General features: G+C 44.7%; 1 protein-coding gene across 8 annotated transcripts in view; it reads left to right on the forward strand.

Annotated features, from left to right (window-relative positions):
- The window catches only part of ZMYM4 (zinc finger MYM-type containing 4), a 1,395,070-nt gene that overhangs the window by 989,517 nt on the left and 393,071 nt on the right, over positions 1 to 12,482 (forward strand). For 6 of the 8 annotated variants that reach the window (XM_078681133.1, XM_078681129.1, XM_078681130.1 and 3 more), the window contains exon 23: positions 11,503 to 11,592. The exons of the other annotated variants lie outside the window; for them this stretch is intronic. In XM_078681133.1, the coding sequence (XP_078537259.1) occupies positions 11,503 to 11,592 (90 nt within the window). The remainder of the gene's footprint in view (positions 1 to 11,502; positions 11,593 to 12,482) is intronic. 8 annotated transcript variants of the gene reach the window in all.

Below are 12,482 nucleotides of genomic sequence, written 5' to 3' on the forward strand. Positions count from 1 at the left end.
ATATTTTCTAATCCCAAAAAAGGATGGCTCTCTAAGGCCTATTCTAGACCTCAGACCGCTAAACATATTCATACAGTCAGACCATTTTCACATGGTCACACTCCAACAAGTCCTTTCGCTCTTGTCACAAGACGACTTCCTGGCTACTCTAGACCTCAAGGACGCATACTTCAACATTCCCATTCACAAAGCTCACAGGAAGTATTTCAGATTTGTGATAGACGGGCAACACTATCAATTCAAAGTACTCCCCTTCGAAGTCACAACAGCACCAAGAGTTTTCACCAAGTGCTTAGCAGTAGTGGCAGCGCATTTACGAAGACAACACATTCATGTCTTCCCGTACCTCGACGACTGGCTCATAAAAGCCAGCTCATACAACTGATGCGTAGAACACACTCATGCCACGATACAGCTGCTCCATAATTTGAGGTTCACAGTAAACCACGCCAAGTCCCATCTACAACCATCCAAGGTACAACAATACCTCGGTGCCACAATAAACACCTCAACAGCACTAGCTTATCCTACTCCAGGAAGGATAGCCAGCATGCAAACTCTTCTAACAAAGTTTCAGCTACAACACTCCCTTCCAGCACGAGTGTTCATGCAACTCATAGGGATGATGGCCTCTTGCATTTTCATAGTGCCCCATGCAAGACTTCAAATGCGTCCGCTACAAGAATGCTTCTCACGTCAATGGAACCAGGCTCAAGGTCAATTAACAGACCTAGTGTTGGTAGGAGGTCAGACTCCTCGATCTCTGCAGTGGTGGAACACCAAAAATCTTTCCAAGGGAAGACCGTTCTAGAGCCAGTTCCTCAGATAATCTTGACTGCGGATGCATCGCTCTCCGGCTGGGGAGCCCACCTCCTGAAACACACCATGCAAGGCAGGTGGACACCGCAACAAAAGTTACTCCACATCAATCATCTGGAGTTACTAGCAATATTCCTAGCACTAAAAGCCTTCCAAAAGCAAGTATCAAACAAGGGTCCGCACAGACAACATGACAGCCATGTATTACATACAGAAACAGGGAGGCACACACTCTCTACAGCTCTCTCAACTAGCACAAGACATATGGCGCTGGGCTATTCCTCAAAACATATTCCTTCTAGCCCAGCATGTTCCAGGAGTACAGAATACCATAGCGGATCTGTTAAGTCGTCAAACACAACAGACTCACGAGTGGGAACTTCATATACAAGTTCTTCAGCCATTCTTTCAGATGTGGGGACAACCTCACATTTGTCACCCACGAAAACGCCAAATGCCCAAGCTTCGCCGCCAGATATCCACACCCACTGTCCAAAGGCAATGCGATATGGATGAACTGATCAAACAGATTTGCGTACGCTTTTCCACCTCTACCACTCATGCCACTAGTAGTACGCAAACTACAGCAGCGTTCTTTCACCCTCATCCTAGTTGCTCAAACGTGGGCCAGACAGCCGTGGTACACCACACTGCTACAACTGTTGGTGGTACCACACCAAAAATTGCACCTGTCTCCACACGTCTTAACACAGAACCGTGGAGAGATCAGACACCCAGTCCCAGCTCAGCTCAACCTTGCGATCTGGCCCCTGAAATCCTAGAATTTGGATATCTGATCCTTCTTCTAGACTGCATGAATGTCATTAAAGAAGCTAGACGTACAACCACTAGGGCATGTTATGCAGCTAAGTGGAAACGATTTGTAATATATTGTCACAACAACATTATTGATCCTCTAGATGTCTATTCAACCCATATTAGGATACTTACTGCATCTCCAAAGGTGTAACTTAGCCTATACCTCTATTAGACTACATCTTGCTGCAATAGCAGCATATCTGCAAAACAGACATCTATCTCTATTCAGAGTGCCTGCCATTAAAGCCTTTATGGAAGGCCTTAAAGGAATAATTCCCCCCCCCCCAGAGTACCACCGTCACCTGTGTGGAATTTAAATCTTGTTCTCACACGGTTAATGGGACCTCCCTTCGAACCTTTACACAAATGTGAACTACAATTTTTAACGTGGAAGGTTACGTTCCCTAGTAGCTATTACTTCTCTGCGGAAAGTTAGTGAATTACAAGCACTAACCATTCAAGAACCCTCCTTGCAAATGCATCACAATAAGGTAGTTCTGCGTACTAATCCAAAATTCTTGCCCAAAGTCATTTCTCCCTTCCATTTCAATCAATCTGTGGAACTGCCCGTTTTCTTCTCGCAGCCACAGACCGTAGCAGAAAGAGCTCTTCACACCCTAAATGTCAAAAGAGCATTGCTATACTACATAGAGAGGACACAGCCCTTTCATAAGACAAAACAACTTTCTGTGTCTTTCTCACCACTACACAAAGGTAATCCCATTTCAAAATCTGGGATAGCTAGATGGATTGTCAAATGCATACAGATTTGTTACCACAAAGCTAAACGTACGTTATCTGTTCCTCCTAAAGCCCACTCTACAAGAAAGATAGGGGCTTCAATGGCATTTTTAGGGAACATTCCCCTAGATGGCATCTGCAAAGCAGCTACATGGTCTACACCGCACACATTCACAAAACACTATTGTGTAGATGTGCAAACCAAACAACAAGCTGTGGGCCAGGCTTTTCTCAAAACATTATTCCAAACTACTGCAACAGATGGGGTGGTCGCCGCTAGTAGTGGGTACTGCTATACAATCTATGCACAGTGTGCAATCTGCAGCTCATATGCCTCGAACGGAAAATGCTACTTACCAGTATGCATCTGTTCTTGGCATTTAGAGCTGCAGTGTTGCACACGCCCACTCGCCTCCCCGACTACCCTAGTCTGTTCCAGTATTATCTTAATTAGATACAAACTATATGGGCATCTTTCCTTTTCTTGTAAAGCTCCATCATTTCCCTATGGCGAAAAACAATCTGGGGATGGAGCCGATGCCCATGCGCAATGTGGTCTAAAGGAGGAGTCCCCTATCTCATGACTTCCAAAGAACTTTTCAGGACAACAACAAACTGCAAACATCTGGGCCCAGCACTAGGTGGCGATCTATGCACAGTGTGCAACTCTGCAGCTCTACATGCCAAAAACAGATGCATACTGGTAAGTAGCATTTTCCTTTCAAGGGCCTCGCAGTCAGAGAAAGGCCTCAGAGGGCCGCATCATGTACTATGACACCCTCAGAGGCATCTCACCACAAACTTGCACCACTGCCATTGCAGCCTGCATGGTTTGGTGCAGCTAAAAGTGGATTTGGCATGGCAAGCATCACGGTGCGCCATGCCTACCAGTCACTGCATGAGGCATAGGTAAGCCTTAAGACTGGGTGCACTAGACCTCATGTTAGGACTTATCGGCATGAGCAGATAGGCCCCTTTAATATTTAATTCCATTGTTCGATATTAGAAGTGCAGTAAAGCCTCATAAGAGTATATGGTCTGGAAACTTGCCATTACAAGTTTCACAGCACCACAAAGGGTGTTTAGTATCAAACATCTCAGGATAATAAACCTGAACTGATTCCATTTTCAGATTTAATAACCCTTGCACTCAGGGGGACCCTTCTAGAGGAGACCTCTAAACCAAACCAGCCTCTGGTGGGTTCCCTGGCTGGTAACCACCAGCCTGCAACCATGAGACAAGTTTCTGGACCCCTGAGGTGAGAGCCCTCCCTCTCTGGGCCCTGAAACAAATCCTTTCCTGGGCAGAGGTCCTAACACCTCCCCCAGGTCAGGATCGGCTGAGCAGCTTCAAAGGCCCTAGCACCTGTGCACTGTGCCCACGCCCCTCCTGGTTGCAGGCGGAGGCCCCTTTCGGTCTTCTCCCCCAATTTTATTGGAAAGACAGGTGGGAAAATTTAGCATGCCCGGGAGGTGTGCCCACCTCTGCCAACCCCGTCCCTCAGGTGGGGGAGGCGAGATGAAGAAGCCCACTCCTCAGTGCCCACCAACTTGCTGATGGAGGGCATCCCCAATCAGGGTTAGGGAATGTGCTCACTCTCCTACGTGGGGTGAGCACATCATGGTTGTAGTCCCCCAAAGGTAAGTAGCCCATTGGCTACTACCTCAAGACCCCTAAAACTCCCCCTTAATGCAGTATTTATGGGGTAGCCCTGAACCCAGGACGAGGGATTCCTGCAACCTGCGAATATGGATGAAAAGTCGCAATGTATAAAAGAACTGATTTGGCCCCAGCCCTACCGTTTCGTCTGCAGTTTCCAGAGATCCTGCGCCAAAAGTCAACTTGTTCTGCAGCTAGTAACCTGCAGCCAGCGACCGCCAGAACCCCTGGATCTCCTGCGAACAGCAGCTCTGTACTCAGAAGAAAGACTCTGAGCCTGCTAAGGACAAAGAAGCTTGACGATTAGAACCACCACTGCACCGGTCACCTACGGCCAAGATCAAGTGGCCCACTGGTCCCAGCGAGGTCCCCCAGTGCTCCAGAATCTAAGTCCACCATGGGTTTGCCCCTCCAGGACTCACCAATGTCGCCTGCGGCCTCTGCGCTTAGATGCCGCTCCCCCCGCTTGACACTGCGAGTGCCCCTTAAGGTGAAACCTGACCTCAAAAGTCATCCCTGTGCTCTGTCGAACAGGACCTGAGGTGCTATTACGTCCCTGAGCCCTCCAACGTGAAAGCCCAGCTGTTGGTTCCTGGAAGGCTTCCTGGACCAAGCCTGCAGCCAAAATCCAAAACCAGTAACCTCCAAAGGATTGCATTGGGCTCCTGACACCACCTTACCCGGCCAACTCTGCAACACCTTGTAACCACCCTACACCCACCCCTCCCCCCCTCTGACCCCCTATGTCGCTGTTGATGTGGACTTGGTGCTAACCTGGGACCTCTTTGACCTGACCTTAACCCTAGGAGCTTGGCTCCTGAAACCGAGTGGCCTGCCTGTGAGCATTTCCTAACCAAGGTGCCCCCAGCCCCATTGGCAACATATGCACCTTACACTCTGCACCCGGACACCCTGATGCTGCTGGTGGTGCACTTTGAGTGCCAACCTAAACGTTGGCTCTACCCCCTAAAACTCCAATCCTAAAACCATTTTACTAATCTGTAAACTTAACACTCGCTTTCTCCATAGGACTAAATGCTGGGTGTTCTCTGAAAATTCTTGTCTTGAACTGTTGTGTACTGCAAGAAAAGTGCCTTTCAAAAAAGTTAACCTGTTTCCTAATGTCCTGTGTTGCTTAGACTGTGTTATGAGTTTGTTTCATGCCAAACTAGAAAAGTAATTTCAAGTGTTTTTGAATTGCTTACAGGGTATTTTATCGACTGTAAAAGTAATCTGAATGTTGCTACAACTCCAGTGTTCACTGAAGTACTGAATGTAACATTGTATGAAGAGTTGAACCCACTTGCTACTGACTATAACTTGTTTCTAAAAATAAAACAACAAAATAACTTTTTATACAAACAATTGGTCTGGATTCAGTCTTTGAGTGTGTGATATAATTTGTTGCCTGGGGATGTACAACAAATGCTTAACACTACCCTCCTGATGAGCCTGGCTGCTCAACCACAATGCCACATAAGAGAGTAAGTTATTATCTACTTTAGCCTCTGCTATACCTCTGTTGATCCACTAAACTCTGCCACACTATACCTTACTTTATTATAGTATATACAGATCCAGCTTCCTATATCTTTCCTCAGGAAGACCCAAGACTCCAAAAATGCTCACTGCTTTGGAGTTAGACCCATTCTTTTGGTATTTTACCTAGGACTGCAGCAACACAATAGTGGCAGTTGACAGTTCCTGAAAGATTTCTCTTTGTGAAGTGCTGATTTGTGCTTGTTGATGTGTGCACCCATTGGTACGGTCAGACCATGCCACCTCTTTTTCTGTGGGCTGGAGTTGTTTATCTATGCCGCTGCCATCACCACTGTTGAAACCTTGTCTGAGGTGTTAAAAAACGATTTCTTAAGAACATAGAACCCGCTGTTAGTGAGGTGGGCGAAGGGCAATGGGCCCCCTTGTGTGGGTGATGTATGAGCGAAGATCTAAATCTGTTGATGTACTTGCATTTATAGGCCTGTTTGTCCTGCTTGGGTCATAGAAAAGGGCGCCTTCCCACAAGCTTCACACTTGCCTGTATTACATTCCACTTACCAGTGCCATCTTATGAATGTTTGGGCCCCGTTGCAAAATATATTTTCGGGCTCTTTGGCCAGATAACTTTGTACCTGTTTTCTGCTTATTCAAATCCCTGTTATGCAAAATAATATTGAAATGTACACTAAACGTTTAGAAATAGAGCAGGCAAAATCAGTCAAAAGCTCCAGCTGCAAAGAGTAGCAAAGTAAAACTTGCACAAGCATTGGTAAAGCCATGTACAATTGCCCTTCAATGTAGATTTTTTTTTTTGTCTAGTATCAACATATGACCTGGAATTCGGTATCTAACCAGCCTCCCTACCCCCCACCCCCTCCCTTCATATTGTAGGAAAGGTACACTAAGAGTGACTTGGTTACAGTGTGTTTAGTTGGCTAGTTTTGAATTTCAAAGGCATTGTGCATGTCTTATTTTTAGTCTTAATTTGTGGATCTTCAAAATCACAAATAAATTCCTGCTTCACAAATGGTGTTCTCACCACAACAATGAAACTCGAAGCAGTCCTCCTAGGTCTTTTACCATGCCATCGGGTGAAATCTGATAATGTTCTATTTAATTCCTGTCCCCTAACTTGCTCCTCCGCTTTTTATGTACATGCTCCTTTGACTAGACAATGTCTTCCAACTATCTTGAGAATGGTTAAGTGGATGAGCCATAAGTCTCACGGACAAATGACAGTTCTAAAGAATGTTATAGTGAGAAAAGTGCAGTAGTGGGGGTAGAGAGGTCGAGATGTGTATGCGTTACAGAGGAACACATTTTTTTTTAAAGAATTTTATTGATTTCCCCATCAAACACATCAAAAGTCTCAAGTCCTATGCAAGACAATTACGCAGATTGTCCAACAATCAGCGTATAAATCAGGAGAAGCTAGTTCTCATCATTCGTCCCCCAACTTCCCAACCCTCCTCCCTCCCTACCCTCACCTTCCCTTGTCAGTGTGCCCTTGTCGTCCCTCCTTCAGCTAGACAGTTAAAACCCCTCGTGCTGGAAATTCTAACACAAATCAATGAAGGATAACATCAACCCCAATCCCGGCGGCCAAGAAGTGCCATTTCAGGTACTCCAGTGTGCTCTGAACCCCTGTCCTGGCTCCTCAACAGTTCTTAGTTTGATGTGCGTGAACTGACCCCTAGCTGTTGCGCTCAAGTGTCCCCATCCTTAGTGTATACCCCAGTGTTCTCCACCCTGGCCTCCACGCCCTGATCTACGCCTGCTTCACCTTCGTCCCCCTCATCTAGTTCTACAGGTAATTGGAGCTCCGCCACCAACGCCCCCCCCCCCCCATGCTCTTACCACTTCCAGCGCCTTGTCATTAGAGGAGCGCCTGGCCAGCTGTAGACGAAGTGTCCCCTCGCTACCTGCCCAATTCAAGAAACTCGCCCTCCACCTTTGAAAGTTATGTCCCGCTCTCGCTTTCCAATGCACAGTAAGCTCCCTCTTCGCCATTATCAAACCCAGATTGTAAAACTTGCTAGTGATTTTTTAGTATTGGGGGTGTGCGGGAACCAAAGCAAAAGGCAAGTTCCCATGTCTACCTCCAGCTCACGCTCCTGCATTACAGAGGAACACATGGTCGAGCTAAATGTCTGATAGACGAAGATACAGAAAGGTAGAGAGGGTGGTGGAGGGAAAGATAAGGTTTTTGAATGAGGTAGAAAATGTTAGCAAGAAGGAATTACATAAAGAGTTGAAAGGTTTGCTACCGTTTCTAGGGTAGCTGTACATCGAGAGTCATTACAACTCAGATACGTTTTCCTACCTTTATATATGGATGTGTGTGTGTGTATTTTCGAGGCATGTGTGCTGTAGATTCACATGCTTTGCATACTCCTGCCATCTAGTGTTGGGTCTGGATGTTTGCAAGTTGTTTTTCGTCGAAGAAGTCTTTCCTAGTCACAAGGTAAGGTGCCTCCTCCTTTTGGTGACACAACCCAAGCCCAAGACAGTATTAGGGTGATTAACATTTTCCACATATAGTAGATGTGTAAAGTGCTGTTTATTACTCTTGTTGAGTGTTTGTTGGGGCAGGGGACCATGACTCGGGAACAAAGCCTCGAGTGAGTCATGTTGCCTCATCTCTCTCACCAAGGATAATAAATAGAATATTACACTCTGCATCTTTATATATGGTTTAATGCCATCAATATTTTTTCACGTGTACTTCGTCTACCAGGTTCTTTTTAATCGCAGATCCCTCACCTTAGAGTATTCCCAAGATGCCAGATTGTATCAGGAGAATTTTGTAGCAGGGATCCTGCACTTCACTAGGTGATGTCATGCTGCTCAGCAGTGCCTTCTAACCACCCCAAAAGTGACAGAGCAGAGCCACTCATATGCACCATCCATCTGTGCTGATATCAGTTCCTTTATATGCCGACATGTATGCGAAACTCCATTCCCAACGTTGTTGTTTTTTTAACAACTCCAAAAGGTTTTACAACAGTGTGCTAGGGTACTGTTCCTCACCCAAAATGACACGATTCAAGCCATGCAGATGTTGGTTACGGACCCACATGTGGTGTACCTTTGGTCCCTCTGCTCAGAAGACTGAGTCAGTCATGTGCCAGGCGCCCCCTAATGCACCGAAGGAGATTTAAGACTGGGAAGTTAAGCTGTATGTAACTGGGCACATATTGTAGTAGTGGCCTTAGCACAGATCCCACTCCAAGTTGCAGTACTGGTCACAGAGCTTTTCCTTCAACTGCTACACTTCCATCTCGAAGACTCCTGATAAATCTAAGTTCAAGCTTAAAGAGCAGGGTGGCACTTAATCCTTTTTCCACCACTGTGACATCCAGAGAGAAAATGCAATGGTGTCAACATGTCAGTTGTACTTTTCAGGTCATCGGCCATGGAGCAGATTCTTCCGTTGGTTCTGACCCTAGTTTCCTGGGCTGTTGTCGAACACAGAGATGATCCAAAACTTTAGAGGGGCCATGCTCCTGACTCCAGCACATACTTCCTCTCTGTCCCCAGAACCATGCCTGTTCCCACCACCCAAACACCTGTGCCACCAGGTGATGACTGGATGCAGACAGCCATGTCTGGTTCAAAAACTGACATTGGCTTGCCTGATATCAAGCTGTGAGATTGAATAAGGTACCGGTCATCCACTCTGATTCTAACCCTGTTTCTTACCCATGTCGCAGCTGTCTGCAGATACACTATTATCTTTCTGACTAACTCTTAATCCTGTGTAAGAGCAGGGTGTACCCAAGGATATCGATGATGATGATGATACAGAAGTTGGCTTCCTCCCAATCATTGCACTGATGAGGTCCTATACCTTGACTTGCAAAAAGCCAGTTGGCTTAATACCTCCCCTGAGAGCAAGATTAACTCTCCACAGTGGCCACCAGTTCAAGACTGCATCTAATTTATAGTGTTGGTTTGGCAGGCAGACAAGGTATGAATATTACATATGCCCTTCGTTGAGACTAAAACAAACATTTTGTTAAAAGTGCCATAGCCTGGTCAGGCACAATTGAGCCCTTGCTCCTATCTAATGATCCTCTCACAGATACTATGATGGCTGTTTGGTTGAAAATTTTCTTGCCCGCCTGTTAGCTGGCAGGTTTTCAGGCAACATATATCGACGCCCAGTGATCCGGACTTTCTCACTAGAATCCTACTGCAGAGACTTATTGTACAGGGCTCAACCAGTAAAGTCAGCCCTAACTCATCAATAACCAACCAAATGAGATTCTAAAAGGATTGGTGCCTTTGAAAAACTTAAAAACTTAGGTTTCCTCTCCCAGCTTGCACAGTCTATCTTTCTGGATCTTAGGTCCTCCTTGGCTGAGATAATCCATGGTGGGCAGGATGTTTTCAACTATGTTATCCGTGCTGGTTTGAATATGACAGATTGCATTGGCTGGGCTGTCTTTACCACTGTTGTCCTTTGTAGACATGCCTGGGTGATGGCCACTGGATTCGCCAGCAAAGTGCAGGCTTAGATAATGAACATACCCTTTGATGGGTCTCGCCTCTTCTGAGAGAAGACGGGCTATTCTTTGGAATGCTTTGAAGACAGCAGAGCTACAGTGGGCCCTTTGGGGCTGTTGACCTCTGCCAAACATTTGGAAATGTTGGGGATATTCAAGAATGCTGGCAAGTAGGCGCACAAAGCTTTTCCTGTTGGTGGTGCCGGTAACATCCAGTCTTTTCAGTGACGCAGATCCAGAAAGCAGGGTGTAGGCCAGCTGGGGCACCAGTCCCCCAAACTCCTGTTCCCTGCTACAACAGTCAACAAACCTCTTTATTCTGCCATTAGTGCGCATCCCCGCCAATGGCAGATGGTCCTCCTGAGTTGGCGCTCCATCATGTCAAACAACTGGGTCTTGCAAATTGTTCAAGCAGGCTACCCCTAACCTTTCCTCACCTCCCAATCCCATATACAGCTGAGCATCTGTTCGGGCATATCATCGTTTGTCAGCTTTGTTATGTGGATATGAAGTCTAACTAGTCTGTGCTGTTCTTCAACAATTCTGTTAGTTCTGAATGTGAGAAAGGCTTCATCACTGACATGTTTTGAAGATAGGGGCTTCTGAACTATACCTTGGTGCTTTGAAGTCCTGCAGACATTAATTCTTATAAGCTGTTGTACCAAGTTATGCTGTGTTAACAATTCAGTTGTAAGAATCTGTCACTATTAGTGTATGGCTTTTTTTTTATTTCAGCCAATTTTTGTCTTGTTCCCTGATTGCTCAGAACATTCCACAGAACATATCAATGAGGAACAGTATGAATTTTATTTCATGCCTGGAAACCAGTGAGCAGCAATGTTGGGCTTATTTCCCTAGTTGTAGTCAATTTGTTTTAAATGAAGACTATTGCCTCTTTATATTTGTTTAAAGTCACTGTAGCATTGTTTGCACTCGAGTGAGGGTATTGCCAAGGTTTCTATGACTCCAAATAACATTTATTTAGACTATCAGAAAACATTTTCCAGCCCAGAAATTCATAAATTTATTATGTATGGGTTACCATAGTTATGTTTAATTGCAGTCTCTTTTTACACGCGTTTTAAATATTTTGAAAACCTTTTACTTTTACCCTAATTGCTCATGTCAAACATATAAGAGCACCAGAACTGTTTTGACTGTTCATACTTATTCTTGTGCTCTTTTTCTGTGTTGCAACTTAGCGATGTGATACCCATGGCTAATATTGCTTTCCTGACAAATTATGCAAGCCATGTTATTAAGTTGGCTCCTTGCACACACTAATTTTAATATGCATTTCTCAACCTCAACTACCATAAACCTTTAAATAGTTTTGGAAGTCTTCTTTTAAGTCTGGGTTTCTCACGGATTGTGCCTGGTTCCTTTACTGTAATTCATCCTTTTTATATGTTGATTGGCAATGCCCCTCTTTAAACTCTTCCTTCCATTTTTAAGGAGAATCGCATGCTGCACCCATCCCCTATCCAGAGGCACCAGGAAGTGCTCCAGAAGAGGGCTCTGCCACCCCTGAGTCCAACTGCAGAGGTGAAATTAATTAGTCATATGTACACTACGTGTCTCTGCAAAAGCATAGACTTGAACACTTGTTGCATCTTTAAAAGAACTACACATACATTTTCACTTGGTGATGGTTTTGTTTGGGTGATAGATAATAAACTACAGAACACTGAAAAATCTGCAGTAAGAATGAAAAGAATGTCAAGCCAGCAACATTTTGAAAAGCAATTCATATTTCCACATTAATTTGTTTTGCATACATATTCACTAGCCCTGCAATTCTGAATTTTCTCTTCTACAGATTGAGAGAAATGTTTCTGTATTTTTTAAATCAGTACAAACTATTAGTTTGCTGCGATAAATTATAAAGAATTTTCAGTCAAGTAGATTGGACAGCTAGTTCATCTTATAAAATATCTTTTCTATTTAAAGAATAGAAGGCCCATCGAATGTCAATAGTCCTGTAATGAATGGAATAACACTATTATGAAACATGCTTCTGGAAGTATGGATTAGGATGGGGAGGAGGACATCAATCGCTTTTTCTTCTGTGATGATTCGTACATTTTCAGATGTAGAAGGCAACATCTACGGTCCTTTTGTCTTCGTTTTTTCAAGCTCAAAGGACTGAATAGATTTTTCTAGGGTGTGATACTTGTATTCAGGTGCTCATGGTGTGGGCAAATAGGTTTAGTTCATCCCTCAAGTCTTTGGGATGCTCGAGTTGACCAACATTTGGGATCGAATTTCCATTTTTTGTATTTTAAATGGTGTGGAATGGACTTGTTGGTATCATTTACTGTACTTTGTTTTAATCCAGCTAGATTGATGGTTGCAGAAGACTGAAAAGGTACTGCTATACCTGATTGATCATGCAAGATTTCCACTGAGAGTACGCTGACTAATTTAGAGATTGG

The sequence above is a fragment of the Lissotriton helveticus genome, chromosome 3_1, assembly GCF_964261635.1.
Source record: "Lissotriton helveticus chromosome 3_1, aLisHel1.1, whole genome shotgun sequence".
Lineage (NCBI taxonomy): Eukaryota > Metazoa > Chordata > Amphibia > Caudata > Salamandridae > Lissotriton > Lissotriton helveticus.